We start from the raw sequence: 17,321 nt of genomic DNA, 5'->3' as shown, positions 1-17,321 counted from the left end.
AAAGAAACCAAACAAAAATGTTTTATTCTGATATTTCTAAATTGTAGTATAAAAATTTTATTTCTGCAAATATCAGCTGCATTCTATTTTCAACAGTACAGGTACAAATTATGGTAACAGCTATATCTATCATTCAAAATGTTGAATATATATGTCTTGCACCTTTAGCTTTCTGATGTTTTTTCCACCCTCCCAGAAAACATTTTTGAAACATCCAAACAATCACATGTCCACACACTTGAATCTAGTAGTAATTAAAGGGATCCTTTTACCATTTACATTCTGTTTAGAGTTTACTAATGCTTGAAAATAGTAGTAAGCTAACCTCTAAAATGTGTATTAAAATATTTCTTTTAAAAAATATTTTTACAAGGACTTCTGCTGGTATTCTTGTGGGTGAGAAAAAACAGAATTCTTGCAAATTCAGTACTATGCCCTTCCTTACTCTCAATACACATAATATATTTCTAATTTTATAAAGCATTGTGGCTTTATAAAAAAATTATTACTAAATCAGATAAGCATTACTTTTCTCAGTTCTGTGCATTTTTAAAAAGTCTGGGCTTATCCTACTCTAAATTTTCAATTAATTATATGCTTTTTTTCCAAAGATGTATAATATGCTGTTTCCACCTTATACTAAGAAGGAATTCTTCATTTTCTTTTTTCCTCTACAATGTATTTGGTTGGCATCTGCATAGACTTTTCATAATTACACAACAATTTGCAGGATTGTACTGCAAATTTTTAAAAAAATAAAAATAAAATCATTAGTAGCAAGTGATTCTTTGCCCATCTTTGAAACTGAGCTTCCTTAGAGCTCAAAAGGAAATACTAATCCTATTAAATAATATAAATTTTACTACTGAATTTAACAGAACCAGGAGCTCTTCCTGATTTTTAGCTGAGCATAAAATAAGAGTACGTGAGCTGGGACTTTCCACTGAGGAAAGCAGCATTACCGTCACCATCTAATTGCTAAGAAACTACCTCCTTGTCCTTCCGTGTTGCAGCTTTGGCATTTCTGTGGACAGCAGCTCCCTCGCACTCAACTTGTGTAAACTTTCTGCTTGTTTCATTGATCCAAACTCTTTCTCTAGTAAAACTGCAAAAATTGCACTGAATCAAGATCCTACACAGCTGGATTTAGTAGAGGAGCGTTTACCTGTAAATTATTCTGCCTTGTTTGACCCTGGTATTTTTCAACTTTAAAGAACAGAAAAACATGAAGCTTCCAGTATAGCTCAAGGCACAGTATAACAAAAGCATTATTGAAGGCACAGATAATTTACTGTGTAGTAAGAATTACCTAAACTTACTTAGATATTGTGAGTTTATAGTTTTCCAGTTACTGTTCTTTCAAATTCAGGAAACAGGGACAGTAAAGAACATCACGCTAATGAACGTGGCCTTCCAAATCTGACACGTGCATCTACCTCATCATAGCATAATTCTGTATTACAATTGCAAAGTATGCTGGAGTTCTGCCATCAATGGCTACACTCAAATTAATATTACGTTTTTATGCTTGAAAGTTGTGCAGACCTTTCTTAATGCATCCGTGACAACAGCAATTTCAAGAGAGAATCTCTTGTTTGGACATTCATATGATTAAATATAAACTGACCAAAAAAACCAACGGCTTTTAAAATGACTCAATGAGGAACAAGTCAGAAGCCCAAAATAACAATTCACATACATGCACACAGAACTGAGGGGCGGCCTGCTTTTTGTTTTTTTTTTTTTTCCTCCCTGCCAAAAAAATGATTTGACAGCAGTGGAGAGCTAAAATTACTGCAGGAAGAAAATCATCACTGGTTTAATAGTTCTAGCTCATACTATTAAAATGGATAATACAATGCAACAATTAATAACGTCTTAATTCTAGTCCACCAAAATGGAGAGCATAGTTGAGGCGCTTGAGTTCTGATATACTTCTAAAGTAACCTCCTGTTAGGGGAACCTGCGGACAGATGAAACAAGGGACAGAATCTGACTCCATGAACAAACTTAGCAAAGGCACACCGATAAGGTGTCTTTTATTATTTGCTATTACCATATATGTTAAAACAGTGCCTAGAATTGCAGTTATACAGCTGAGTTTTACTGATGAAGTTACTCTTTGGAAACAGCGGTGATGCTTTGGATGAGGATATACCTACACCGTCACTGCAGAAGAATGCACTTTCCCGCTCCCTCTCTTTAGATAAACAAGACCAATTGTATTTTTAGCACTTTTTGTTAATATAACACTAGTAATATTATACTATCTTAATCACTAAGTAACGGTAAGTACTGGAACTTCAAAGTAACTCATAGGCTTCTGTTTAGTGGTTGATCAACATGAACTGGAGTACTTATGTAGGTTAACTGCTTGTCTTAGCGTGTTTCACCCCAGATGAATTTGTAGCAGCATGTCCTTGAAGGATAACAGAAATTCCCCCCACAGCACACTCCTCTCAAGCTGAACAAAGGCAGAATGATGTCCTGAACGTGTATGAAATTTGGTGTTCCTTCTCCCATCTCTTTGAAGTATTCTTCATATCAACCCTTCCAGGAAGAAAATAGGAAACTTAGTTTCCATGGTATCACTCAGTCAGCACATATATGATTTTTTTTCTATTGAAAATTTGATATTTTCAGACTCAATATGTTATTTTTTATGAGTCACCATAGCCAGATTATGGAGAAAAGAGAATCGTGCTGAAGAGGAAAAAATGCTCTTATCTGAAATTAAAGTCTGAGACATGTTAACATTTAGGAAAGAGAGAGGAGAGTGTGAGGGAAGGAGCTCAAATATTTCTAAAAGACCTAGAATTCTCCTGATGGAGAATCATGTGATCTCACCTTTGGCATTTTATGTTGATTCTGAAAAACACCTTGCTGCTCATTCACTAAACTAATCCTGCCATCAAGTATGTCAGCACTTAAAACCAGAGCCTGAACAACAAAATTTACTAAGACTTAATGGTCCAAGCAATATTCTGTCCAATTGCAAGATTATTTCTAGAAAAAAAGCGATTTTTGATTGTAGCATCTGTAAACAGCGTAACATGATCACCAAATTTAAGTTAGAAGTAGGAATGATTTTGAAGTATATTTTCAACTATTTTTCCATGCTGCATTTTTCATGTCACGAAAGACTTGATATAATAAAGACTGACAGGTTCAAGTTTACTGGCCATAAAAATCCCTTCGGAATAGCAAATCATCTTCAGGGAATATTTGTTCCTTCAAGTAGGTTTAGTGCTGGGATGGTGCGGCAGTTAAAGCACAAACAGAGGCTGTTGATAAAGTGGCAATGCATAACAATGTTGTAACGTATTACAAAGGTGCAATTGCCTGCAGTTCATCAGCATGGATATGGCAATGAAGTTCTGCTTTATATATTCCAGGCACTAAGAATTTTGTGGCAGTGATTACAGGAGGTTCTTCTTCCCCTACAAAAGAAAAAAAAGAAACCAGGTTGATTACTTTGAAAATTAATTTTTAATTTGTTCAACATTCTAGAAACAATGCAAAGGAAAACTCGTGAAAAGCCTCTGTGCCACAGTGCCTTATTCCTAAAGCTGAACTCCTTATCTAAAGAATTAATAGGAGTTTTCTCCTCAAACAGGACTACTTGCAGAAAACCCTGCTAGTAAATGGACCGATCTGAGTGTTGGGACTTCCTCAGTGTTATACTGATTTGAACTTGAGTGGATTGTGCCTAATTTGATGATCTCTTTGAAAATCTTCTCTTTGTGGAGCAGTAGTCTGTATATGAACTGCACTGAAAGATAATGTTACAAATTATATGATTTATTAGTTTAATTCAAAATAGGAAAGCAAACTGTCCTGCAAAGAGAAAAGGAAAGACCTACCCCGAGATGTGTATACTCATTGCTAAACGACAGAACTATTCCTGTCTGTTATGACCAGGTAATAGATGAAAAATGGGTAGCCAGAACATAAATGGTATTTTACACTGTGAATTCAAAGCAATAATTTGGACACATCCATTTCTTAGAACAAGAATATAAGCTACCAAATTTTATTTATTCATTTCGTTATTAGGGATATAAATGTTAGGGGTATCACTATTTTGTATAACTGCGACAGTAAAAAGATTTAATGGGTTGCAATTTAACAGGCAGATGATGCGCAGTTCTAGATACTGTCTCTTTTGTACCCAGTACCTAATTAGGACTGTGATTTGGGTGAGCGCAGGTTCGAACAAGACAGTCCAAAAAGGTCAGGGTGGTGCTGGAAAAAATGGAACTGGGAAACTGGGAAAACGGCAGCAGTTGCTTTTGGTTTCTCTGACCGTTGGAGCATCAATGTTAAGGTTCACCTCTACCAGCTAGTGTAATATTTTTTAATTTCTATAGCTGAAATATGTTAACAAGTAGGTACGTGACTTGAGAATAAATTGCTTGAGAAACTGCCTCTTTCTTCCAGGGCCTCCTTGGCAGCTGGGATACTCAGCTGCCAGTTCTGTGGCCGAAGCGGGAGGGGATACTGGTAAAGCAGTCTTACAGGGAGGCCACAGATCTAAAACTGACATCCTGCTTTTGTCCAACACATACTCGAACCTTACAGATATAGTCTGTATATTTTCCCACAGCTACAAGAAAAGGCTGAGTTAGAAGATGAGGGAGGAAATTAATATAATATGAATTTTGAAACAATAACAGGGTGTTTGTTGCTTATGGAATTAAATCACTAAAACTACACTTTTTCCACATGGAAAACAAACAAACAAACAGATTTTATTTATTTTCTCATAGAGAGTAGATGCTATATCTATCAATTTCTATCTATTCCCTCCCTAAGATCATTCTGGCATCAAAAATTACTTATTAATTACTCGAATAATCAAAAAAAGATCCATTTAGGAAAGAGAAAAAGACTAGAAAGACAGCTCGCTCTGTTAGTATTAATTCAAGAAAGCATAACAACACATCTCCAAAGTGCAATATTCACCTGTTGTAGCTGCTTAGGGGAGATCTCAGCAAACGGCATTTTGATAACTATAAATACAATTGCCGGAACATTCCTTCTTGCCCTAGTTGTGATGCCAGCTCACTGTGTTGCAATGAGTAAAGTCAGATCAGCTGTTTATCTAAGGGAATACTTACACCATCTGACTGCAGGCATCTAATCTGGGTATCTATTTTGGAGAGTGTCTTCAGAGCATTTACATTCCTCCACTGAACCCCTTTTGTTCATTCCTCCCATCCCCATATCCAATGAGAAGCCTAACGTGATTCTGAACCCAGAGTTAACCACGGTGCAGACTATATCCTTAAGGCTCTACTACGTGTTGCACCAAAATAGGATGCCAGTTTTAGACTTCCGGCCTTTCAGTAAGAATGCTTCACCATATTACTCTCCCAATCCGATCACACAGCTGTCACCCGAGTATCCCAGCTGCCAAGAAGTCGTTGGAAGAAAGAGGCAGTCTCTCCAGTATTTAGGTCAACTAATGAAATGTGACTTATTAATAGAATTTTAAGAAATCTTATTTAGCCAAGGATCCCCTCCCCATAATCAGTTAAAGGGAAGATGAATTTGTCTAAAGTTACTGAAAACCTATCTTTTTTGACCTTCTGTACGTAATGCCTACCATCCTCTGCATCTTTTTATATGGCTCCTTACATAGTATCTTAAGTATTCTGAGATGGTAGAAATATGCCCACAACAATTAAATACAATTTTAAAAGAGGCTGATGCATCTCACCTAAACCTGACGATGAAGAAACACTTTCTGTAATGGAAGATGTTTCAATTTGGTCTGTCAACAGTCCTTCCATTAAAGGTAAAGATAATTCAGATGAAGGAACAGACGAATCATAGATTCCAGAATCTCGAGGCATATCTGTAAGATTGGAAGCTTTAACAACATGTAACAACGGCTGAAGAACAGAGTTGCCACCTTGAATGTCCTGAGTTTCTATATCTTCTCCAAGGTTTAAGTGCTGAATTATACAGTGAGAGTCTGAATTTACAGCTGAAATAATATTTCCATCTGTTTTCAGGTAAAAATCACCATCCGTCATCTGTTTACTCACTAAGTCATTTAAAACCAAGCCTGAGTCAAATTTTTCCATGACAGGCTCTGAGTAATGTAAAGGAGATGGAGGAAAAGGAATAAACTGTTTCTCAAACCAATCTGGTTCCTGATCAATGAACTGATGCATATTGCAAATAGCAACATAAAGGGACCGTCCAGATTTGCTCCTGAAATAATTCCTTTTACTAATGTTCACAGGAAACCGCTCTGAATCCTGTAGGCTAAGATCTCTGGAGTGTAAATGTGAATAAAGCTGAGGGAGATCATCCATGAGTTTGTATTTCGTACTTAGATCCAGAATACCAGGGATGTCTCCTTCACAGGAGTAATCAAAGTAGACTGCAATGAACTTGCAGAGGTCATTTGAATTCTGCTTTGCCTGACGAAGCTTCTCCGCAACAGCTGACACAGCAAACAGGAAGAGTTCTCCTCTGCCTGCATCTTTGGTCACCCCTCTGTGTTTCCAGTTCTTTTTTTCAACAAAATATTTCATTCCCTTGGAACACACAATGATGATAAATTGGGACTCATTTATTTTTTTAATAAGCCACTCTTTCTGCTCTTCCTTACAAATTTTTAGATCTTCCCATAAATCTAGAGCCACCTGGAAAAGAAAAGAACATATTGGTTGATATTTAGATTATATGGTTAGATATAATCTCAGTGAGCCAGCTTTTACTTATAGGACAATTCAGAGTTAGCACTGAGTCTAGCTATAACTTGTCCCTGATGCAAATGTAAACTGTTTTAAAACAGAAATAAGTAATAGTTAATGTAGCACTGAAGTGGAAAAACTAGAACCAGTGCTATTAACTATGTCAATAACTACTCATCGAAATAAGGAAGGCCTCACATTCAATCTAAATTTTGCCTGTGGGCTGAATATTTCACTGGGGTAAGAAGTCCATGACTACTAAGATAAAACAGAAAACCTTCCAGATTGTTTACAAGAATGTTAGCTACTATATGAACCTATTTTGCTGCTTATTTATTATTTAAAGAGAAACCTACCTAATTCTACCTGTGTTATTTATAAACTCATTGAATCAACAAATAATAGTGCAAGGCCAAATAATTGAATGTAAACTGTGTGGGCACTTTAAAAAATGCTATGGTTTTGGTATATGGCAATATTTCTTAGGGGAATAAAAAGAGCATAGAAAATGCAGGTGGACCAAGTAAATTAGCTTAATACCTGATGGGTAAATAGTATCTGATCAAATTAAATATCATCAAACTGCAATAAATAATATACTGTGCCTGCCTCATACAATTTAACTATTGTATGCTTTGGTCCTTAACATGCTGAATGTAATGAAAATACACGTTTTTATCATTTTTTGCACATTAATGAACTCTGGTGCCAAGAATTTTCGTGTCTAGATGCAAAGATGATTAGTGCTTATAACAACAAGTCCTTTCAGGTAGGATGCAAAAGAGTAGCTCATCTGTGATAAGAAGGCTCTAAAATTTTATCATAAGAGTTGGGTTTTTTACTTTGTCAAATTTTTTGAATACTCTGCGTGGTCTGAAATGCTTGTGCCCACCAAGATAAAGGGCACCGTGCTTTACCTCCTGCGAGAAAGAACGAGTAGTAGAATAAACAAGCAGAACGGAAGCAAAGCACTTTCAGAATGGACACGCAGCAAAACCAAAACCACTTCCAAAACCTAGCACTCTTCTAGAGAACAAAATACTAATTTTCTTCTCTGTTATCTATCTCATAACAGAGCGGAAAACTTTGTCATGTCAGAAGACACAGAACAGCTTAGTGCCTAGAACACAGAATTCATGAAAACTGCTGTGGCAGAGTCAGGTACAGGAAGGAAATAAACGTGCATGGGGAGGAAAAGGTCATTTTACAGCCGCTCATGAGCTGCGCCAATAAAGGTATAATACAGGCAATTTTGCTTCTGTGACTAAGATATTTGTTTCTGTTTTTCAAAATGCTGTCTGAACTCCTGTCCACGAAAAAGGAGTTTTAGTATGGTCAAGTTATTATTTTAAGTGTCTATTAAATGCTATTGCTTTTGTCTTTACAAGACTATAGTCTGATCCTATATGCCAAATATACCTTTTCTGTTATACACTGAGCTTCGCTTTTTATATTAAACCCTACTAGCTTTAACAATAGCACACATTATTCCCTTATGTAGATGTTGTTAATAATTTATTTATATAATCATAAACATAAATGATGCCTCATACCATATGTTCCATGGTACATATGTATAGTGGTAACAGCTCACCTTAACACTATTCCAAAGAGGTCTGGTGTGGGAGTGCTAAAGTACATAACAAAAAAGGGTATTCAAGGAAATTACTTATAAAATACCTTACCTGAACCATTTTAAGCATATAAATAAATTTGTGAGTACCCCCAAATAAGCGATGCATCCATTATTTTGTCTAATGTGTGTAGCCAGTAGGGGTCAGGCTTGTTGTATAATTGAGAAAACATTTTTGATTCATGCATAGAGAATCACAGTGGCAGAATTAAAATGCAACAAAAATAAGCTAATAACTGTCTTGCCTTTTTACAAGTGAAAAGTGAATGACCTCCCACATTTTGATTGTATTTAAGAAAGCAGTGAGATTCTGAGCCTAGTCTTTCAAGTAGGAATTTTGATGTCTCTCTCATAGCTTTGAATCAAAAACAAGTAAAAAGATGCTGATTTTACAGCAGCAAAGGAACAGAGAGGGAAGTAAAACATTCAGCAATAACAATACAGAATGGCAACAATTAATCCTAATTAGGTAGATTTTCCTGTGCAAACAGTATTTTTGATAGATTCAAGTGTTCATGTCTGGTATCACCACTTTGAAGTTACAGTACAAAAGGTATTTTAGGAATACTGAAATAGATGAGGTAGACTATAATATCTCTTTGTGACCGCAGACTATAAAGACACCAGACCTACTAAGCAGAACAAGCAGTTAATACAAAACAAGCCGAATTTGACCAAATGAGAGTCCTGGAATCAATGCAGTATACGTTTTCCACAGTTCTGTCTCATGCAGGCTGTGGTTTGTTCCTTTCCCTAAGTGAAGAAAATTTATGTAGGCAATATGTAGGAGGATAATGAAAATTATTCGCTGTGGAAAGGTGAGACTGACATATTCCATTTTCAAACACACATTATTATGAGTTTTTGGGGATACTGTTTTAATTAAGGCAACTCGTTTAGAGAAGAAATGTTGAGTTTACCTCACAGCCACAAAAGTCCTGAAGAAAATAGGCAAAGCATTGGATGACATTAATGTGTTTCTGGCAATCTTTACTGGAATAGCAGATGAACACTTTTGGCCGGGGACGAAGTCTTTCCACATGGAGCACTGCGGCATACGCTGAAGATTCTGAGCTCTCCTCATCTAGATGGGAATATATATTTTCTAAATTGGAAGAAAGAGAGTTCACACCATAAAAGATCAAATTTTTTAACCTTTTTTTGGCTCATTACTTAAACATACAGTAAAGATTTTATTCAAAAGATATTCCTTTTATTCCCCATCCTGAAAAGTGTAAGTTGCGCCACCCTCTATTTCCCAGCTTCTGAGCTGCAACATATGTGGAGCATACTTGGAAAGTGAGATGTGCAGTTATTACCGTACTACTCAGAACACTCTCAGGAATGGTTTGTTTTATAAATAGAATGAGGTTGTTCCACCTCTATCCAGCTTTAACGATCATCATCTTTCTGTTCAAAAACTGTCAGCCTTAAAGATGTATTGTTATCAAGTTTCCTGCGTAACAAAGAGTCTCTTTTTTAAAGCAGTGACACAAGCAAAGTAAGAATACTAACTTGCAGAAACACACATACCTTCAGAATATTATGTAGTAATTCTCTGGTATACATGTACATTTTTCAACATTAATTTGACATTAACTTGAATTGAGATAGGATTAATTTAAATCAAAATAGCTATTTGTGCTTCTTCCTTTGTATGGATGCTTTTATGCCAGAACATAAGTGCCTTATGCCAAAATAATTCAATCTAGTTCTATAGTTGATTAAACTAATTTGGAATAAAGCATGAGTATCTCAAAATACAAGCATCCATCTAGGGATTTATTTTAGAACGATTCATCATGAATAACTATTCTGGAACAATTCTCTCTGTAGACAAATCCTCAGTGGTTGTCTGGGTTTTTTTTGGTTTTTTTTTTGGAACTGTGCTAGCTGTGAGCTAGGGGATAGCCACAGAAGAGCAGAAGGTAAAAGGATTTAACCCAGATGGCATACAGCACTTGCAGTATACCTCATTTCCAAAATTCAGATGGAGAATACAGACATGTGAGGTTTGGGGAATGTAATCTCTTTTTCCATATTCATGAAACTGCACAATTCCCAAGATGTTACAAAAAAAATGCCAATTGATTTTTAACATCTCAATGTAACAAGTGTGGCTTGCCAGCTCCTGGACACAGAGGAGGGAGAAATCTGCAGAGAAAGATGGAATCTAATTTAGAGAAACATCTGCAAGCAAGTCTTAGGAAGAATAAATTTAGGGAGAAGGCTTAGGATGAAGTTTAAAGGCAACTTCCAGGAAAGTGAGCAAGTCTGGAATAATAGATAGAGGTAACATTCCAGACAGTGCCGAGAACTATATTGGTATCCCATATATGGTTTTACTTTCTTTCTGGTTTAAAATAAATATGAACTAAACATTTCTGCATGAAATGAGGGAATGTTGAAAATATATCAACTTAGAGAACTGTTTGTATTCTGTGTGGTCATGCAGTACTTTCACAGATCGGCATTTTTCAAAAGAAACCCCAAACCAAAAATATTCCCCAACAACTCTTCTATTCTCTCCTTTGTGCAGTGAAGTCTTGATTTGTGATATAATACTGTCTATGCCAAGAAATTACCATCAAGCACAGGATTAAGGGTTTGCTACAAGTTTCAACACATGAAAAAGCTGTGAGAAGGGAAGAAAGGTGAAGAAGAAAGCTCTTCAGATAAAGGTATTTCTGGAGCAAATCTATTAGTTAGGACATGACTGGGCGCAAAAATGCTCCTTTAAGTGGAACTCTATATTGAATAAACACTCTACCTTGCTGTTTCTTGCGGCACATCACTGTGAAAAGCGTTGCAAATGCTGAAATGACGACTAAGGGGACCGTAATAGCAATAGCCCTTATCGGTCCAGCCCATGGAGAATGTACTTTGAAAAATAAAGCAGAAATAGCCATATGTAAATAATCTAGGTTAGCATTATTTAATCGTATCTTCACACTGGGAATGGAAAACTGCTGCAGCAAACTATTATCTGTTAATTCTCAAATATACAGTAGAAGCAATCATCATCATGCTCTGCTTCACTTTAAACAGGTTTTATGTTGTTTGCCCTCATCACTACAGCATTAGAGCGACTAGCATAAGGAACAAGTGCTGTATTCCCACTCATACTTCCCCCCCCATGAGAAGAACTTTACGTGAAGTATATCGTTCTGACGAGATATCCAATAATCATTTGGTCCTGTTGGATTTCTGTTCTAGGGTATTGGACTAGCCACTTAGAAAGCACTGTCTTCTGCACAGAGTATCAACATGTATTAGAAATCAACCCATCTTGTACACTGCCTTCAACTCTGGCTACGTTTCTACATTACCTTTTGAAATCCTTATTTAGGTTCTCAGTAACTGGTCTGCTATAGAGAGACGCTGAGCATTCACCTGACAGGTTTTCCTGACTGCTAAATTTCATTTCCATGCCGAGGTTTGCAGTCAGGTTAGGCTTAGGCTGCTCTCATAGCTTCATTACATTATTTCCACGCAACTGCATGCATCACTTGCATGCAATTAAGATACAGACTATGACATATCCACATATACAATAAAAGTGACTTTCTCACAAAGATTTCCAACTGTATATTGATCTAAACTGCACTAAATATAAATGTATAAATATGTAGACGTGCATGCATGAGTGTGCATGAGTACTCTTTCTTCATTAAATCAAAAGATCACAGAACTGCATTTAAAAGTATAGCTAAGCCTCAATAGTCTTGACTGTGGCAAACAGGCATGTGTCAAACCAACATTTATTTCCAACATAATTAAAATTGAATCTAAATAAATAATGTATACTGTTAAAAAAAAAATCATACCTGGTTTGAGTGCATAATGCATGGTTTTCCTTGTTGTATTAGTGTCATCCAACAGCTTTGAAAAGTAAAAGTTGAATTTTATTTTGTGGAAATTTTATTTAATTTGTGAAAAAATAATTTTCTGCATATGTAAACAACTGTAACAGCATTCAGTACCAAATGTGAAGAAAATTATTGTTCAAAAAGTTATAATTAAAGAGCACTCAAAACTAGTAACTAATGAAGGCATTTTTCCTTGTTGGTACATAATTTATTTTTAATTGCCTTCTTATATCGTGATATTTAACTTTCAGCATTCACACATCATCAACATCAAAAGAAACAAACAGCTTTTAATTCCAGTTAAGAATCAAAGTCCAAGAATAATCCAGGCCCACAATTTCATTTGAAGGCCCAGATGAAGGTGCTATATGCTCAGGGAAACAAAGCTATGGAAAGGGAAAGAACAATCTATTTATTTGCCCAATTTACTTCATTAGTGATGCCTAAAGTCCAATTTTATCAAATATTTTGGCTTAGAAGAATGTTGATTTCAATTAATCTCTCATTAACATACTTAATTAGCTGTTGTATAAATTATTATTTGTAAATATTACCTCAATTATATAATCCCCTGGAGATACATTCTGAAGAATGCAACTTGTAGTGTCTGTGTTTTGCTCCTATACAAAAGGAAGAGAACGTTTTGAAAGCAACTCACATACTTTCAAAACCCAATAGCAAACACATTCACTTTGTTACTGCGTTAGAAATGTACACTGCCCTCCTGTACCAGGACACCTTACACCAGCAAAACTAAGTTTCTCTATTCAAATATCCCAGGACTACAATCCTCTGCCTGCACAACTCAAATACGACTGATTATTCAAAAGACTTAAAGCTTTGGTCTAATACATAAACTCTGCACTATGCCCTGAAGCTCCCTAGCCTTCAGAGACTTAGGATCAAGGGTTGACCACTGAGAACAAACTAGCCACCAATTCATGGGAAATAACAGCAAAGTTATGGGAAACAATACAGCAAATTGCAGCTCCCATAATAAGACCTAAGCACACTGCCGTGAAGAATCACTGTAAGGTTTTTCTGAATTCACGTACAGATTTAGTTTTATACTTCAGACTGATAGACACAGTAGCACAAGTAGATTTTAATTAATGGTCTCAGATCTGAATGCAGCCTTGGTTAACAAACTTTAAACATAGAGAAGGGCAATTCCTCTCATTCCATATTTGTTTTGTGAGTGACATCAGTGGGAGATCAATGCAATTTCCAGTATTTTAGTTCTGCACACATTTTTACAACTGATGTGTTTTTATAAGGTTATAGGACAATGAGGAATGGATCCCAAAGTCTGACACTTCTGAATTCTTCCCCAGCTCCCGTTGTCTGTGATAAGAAATAGATTAAGACCAGAGAAACCACTTAGTAACTTCCACACTCAGCACAGACAGCCTAACTCCATGGACATACTAAAAATGAGCTGTCTTGTGATATCATCTTAGTTGGGTAAAGTGGTGAAATTCAGTGCAAAGATGCAAGCACAAAATAAGAAAGAATATTTATTGCAAACATAATAAAACTACAGTTTAAAGTACTAATTAGCAGTAGGGTCTTCAAGAGGGAGAACAGTGTCCTCCCATTTGCTTGTAGTATCCAGCACTAATGGACACCTCAAGCCTGGCTTTGGCTGGTAAGTCCTATCACAATACAAATATTTCTTACATAAATAATAACCAAGTAGCTTAAAGTTTTAAAACTGACAGAATTCTAAATTATATTAACTTTTTAAAGTTTCTGTAAAACCTTAGAACATTTATGTTAATGGGTTTTGTGCTTTTAAGAGCGGCAAAACTCAGTGATGTACCTGTTTGCAGGTCTTCTGCTTAAATGGTCCTTCATGCTTAAGTTTGTAGTGAAGAAAGTAATATCTAAACCCAAAGTTGTGCGGTGCATGATCAAAGGACACTTGCATGTTAAAGCCTTGCTGGGTAACATTCAGATTCCTTGGCTTCCAGTCTGTCAGAGGAGATATTCATGAATTGACAAACGACTCTTTCAAGAAGAATAACTTTTTTGTAAGATAAATATATGGAAAGTATGACATTTTACTTACAAGGTTTGCAGACAAGGTTTTCTGGCTGTAGCAACAATTCACATGCTACAAATATACACAAAAATTATCAATGATACAGTACTCAAATGCAATGCTACACAAACAGGAAAAGAAAGGGGGCAAGAAAGGAAGCTACTTCATCATTTTGAAGATAACGCTCCCATTTCTTCTCCAGCCACTAAAATGGGTGAAGTAAACATATTTAGCAAACTCAGCTTCTTTGTTATAGTTCAAGTCCCTTCTCATCTTTATATGAGAAATACAAGGTCATTTGTTTGCCTTAGTGACAGTAAATGCCTTAGTGACATAAAATGGACTGCACCAGGCACAGCTCAGCAAGGGAGAAAGAAGTCAAAATTGGTCTTAACAAATACATTTACTCAAAGTAAGTACGTTATTACTAGGACAAACGTTACTTTTGTCAGCATCAACAGACAGGCTTGAAAATATTTTAAGAAAATTTTATAGAGCAAAAAAATGCAAGCAGAACAAATGCCAACTTTTCACCTAAAGGTATGCCTACGGTTAGATTTTCATCATACTATTTAAGCACCTATATTCAGGATGTTCTTCAAGCTCCTTTTCCTTTCCCTTCCCTTCCTTTCTTCCTCTCTCTCATTGTAGTTGCTAATTGCTCAGTAATTTTGAGAAATTCAATTTGATATGTTGCTATCTATTTCTATGTGTACTCATCTATCTCTAGATATCCATTTTTGAAACTGTGATCTCAAAAACAAAAACAACCTGAGCTTATTCACAATGTTCAGCAAGGGGAAGGAAGAGGGTGAACCATCTCTATGGGCTGAACTTTCCAAGAAACATGGGAGCAGTCCTGCTGTAGGCAGACCTGAGCCGGTCTCAGGCCTGACCTGAGACTTTTCTTCTGGTTGTTGGATGACATGGATTATCATACACCACAGATTAACATTTGGCATCCAAATTCAGTCCGCTTAACACCCAGACTGGGTATGAATCTTACTTTAAAGATGATGCCCATAACTATCTTAACCAAAACTCTTATTTCATTTAAAGTCATACCATATTGTATGCAGTACTTACGTCGCGTTCGGAAGAAAAATGGGTGGTAATTACTTTCATTTTTAATGGAAGGAAAAGGAACAATCTTTACAAAGTAATCTGTTTCAAATTTCAGATTTATAAAAGGCTGAGATTCCATTCCCTACAAAAAGATAAGATTGTAACATATTTTTTAATCGATTATTGTGACAGAGAGTGTATTCTTTCAAAACAAGCCCATCGGTCTTGCAGGCATGAACAGAAATTAATACATTAAGAATCCTTGACCTATCCCTCTACTACATGTTGACACAAGGAAGCATCACACAGATGTGGGATATGGACTATCGCAGACGTACACCTGTGCTGCACCGTCACCCAAAATGATTTCATGACCGGTTCCAGCTTCCAGAAAGGTTCTACAGAAGGGGGACAGATTTAACCCCATATTAACAATTGTAATTAGTTTAAAGAATGATACTATTAGGAAGCAATCTGCTCTCCAGTAAATAGCACATTAAATATATATCTATTTAAGAATATTTACATATATATATTCTATAGAGAGATAATATAATACTATATACATATAATACACGTACGTGGTATATTTTATATATCCTATATTCAGACATTTTTAAGCAAAGCATATAAGCAATTTCAAGACTACTTGCACAATCAAGCAACAATGAAACATTTCTTGAAACAAAGCACTTACTGTTTTCTTAAAACCGGGGCTGAGTTGCTTTGGATCTTTTAAAACCATCTGCTGACATTGTCTTCCCTCTGATTTTAACTCTTCAAGTATTACTCGAAATCCTTTTAGGTATTCAATCCCTGCAAACAGCAGGGCATTAAATAGAAGACTAATATTTCAAAATGCATACTATGATATTTTATGTAATTTGAATATACTTCATTTGTCTTTAAAAATAATCCCTACCATTCCTGTGAAATGTGTTTTAATACCTGTGGGTTGTATGTCAGTTCTTCCCACATTTTCTATCGTGTCTACTTAGAATTCAGTCTTTGGCAAAGGCTGTAATTACTACATATTTGTGCAACACTTAGAGCAGAGGGGCCCACACCCCAGCTGGGCCTTCCAAAGTATCACTGCAACAGAAATAATCATTACCTCCATCAGCACCTTTAGTAACACATTACAGTAACCTCCCATTCCCATTATTAGCAAGATAATACGACATTTTGCTAGCGTATCATAGAAATACGCTTTTATAACATATTTATATCATTTATGAGACTACTGGTTTAAAGTGACAGTAGTTGTTGGGACTTCTTTAGTTCTAGCATAGAACAAGATCTAGTACAGGATAACAGAAAAACTGACTTAAATGGAATGGAATTTATTCCAGTGAGTGAATACTTCCAGTTACTTGTACGTGAAGCCAGAACTACACCCATTTCGTTCAAGTTACTCTAACGCAACAGATACTCAGCACCGTTCCTCAACATTTCTTCTCAATGTTCTCATCACGGCGTGACTTCATCACCTCCTTGCCCTGTGTCCCAGCGATGCGAATGCCACAGGACAACGTCGGGGCGTTAGGCTGCGATAGTTTTGTGGCTCAGGTATCAAAGTCGCTGCCCAGTTCCTCAACACTAACTACCACTACTCCATCTAATTACAACTTTTCAACACCATTACATATGCCAGAACACATATTCAGCAAGGACAAAGCCACAGCCTTTGTAAGCTAAATACTACATAAATCAAAATGAAATAATTAACTTTATAGTATGCTTGTCAAATTAAAAGTGTTAAATCTTTCATGATCCTCTTTTGTTTCACTAAGGATTTGTTGTTGGTGGGTTTTTTTTTATGTTTTATAATCTTGTATTAGAGAGAGACCACAAGTTGCCCAATGTGTTCTTAATATTCCATGGAACAGAAACTCTATTTGTGCTAACATGAAGACCATGAAAGAGAATGTGTGCAGTCTCTGTGTTACCCCAGGTGCCTTGACAGCAGCTCTGTCCTGACTCTTTCCGAAGGATTAACC

The 17,321-nt window shown here is 36.1% G+C and overlaps 1 protein-coding gene across 1 annotated transcript in view; it reads right to left on the bottom strand.

Annotated features, from left to right (window-relative positions):
* Positions 1-17,321, bottom strand: part of IL17RD (interleukin 17 receptor D) — a 74,375-nt gene continuing 57,054 nt past the window's right edge. The window contains exons 5-14 of the mRNA XM_013955581.2: positions 16,019-16,137; positions 15,343-15,463; positions 14,284-14,328; positions 14,035-14,186; positions 12,767-12,832; positions 12,171-12,225; positions 11,114-11,224; positions 9,264-9,448; positions 5,723-6,659; positions 1-3,440 (exon numbers count right to left, since the gene is read on the bottom strand). Of these exons, the coding sequence (XP_013811035.2) occupies positions 3,325-3,440; positions 5,723-6,659; positions 9,264-9,448; positions 11,114-11,224; positions 12,171-12,225; positions 12,767-12,832; positions 14,035-14,186; positions 14,284-14,328; positions 15,343-15,463; positions 16,019-16,137 (1,907 nt within the window). The 3' untranslated portion in view covers positions 1-3,324. The remainder of the gene's footprint in view (positions 3,441-5,722; positions 6,660-9,263; positions 9,449-11,113; positions 11,225-12,170; positions 12,226-12,766; positions 12,833-14,034; positions 14,187-14,283; positions 14,329-15,342; positions 15,464-16,018; positions 16,138-17,321) is intronic.

Source organism: Apteryx mantelli, chromosome 12, assembly GCF_036417845.1.
Source record: "Apteryx mantelli isolate bAptMan1 chromosome 12, bAptMan1.hap1, whole genome shotgun sequence".
Lineage (NCBI taxonomy): Eukaryota > Metazoa > Chordata > Aves > Apterygiformes > Apterygidae > Apteryx > Apteryx mantelli.
Note: the sequence above shows the minus strand (reverse complement) of the source record. Positions and strands in the feature narration are given on the sequence as shown.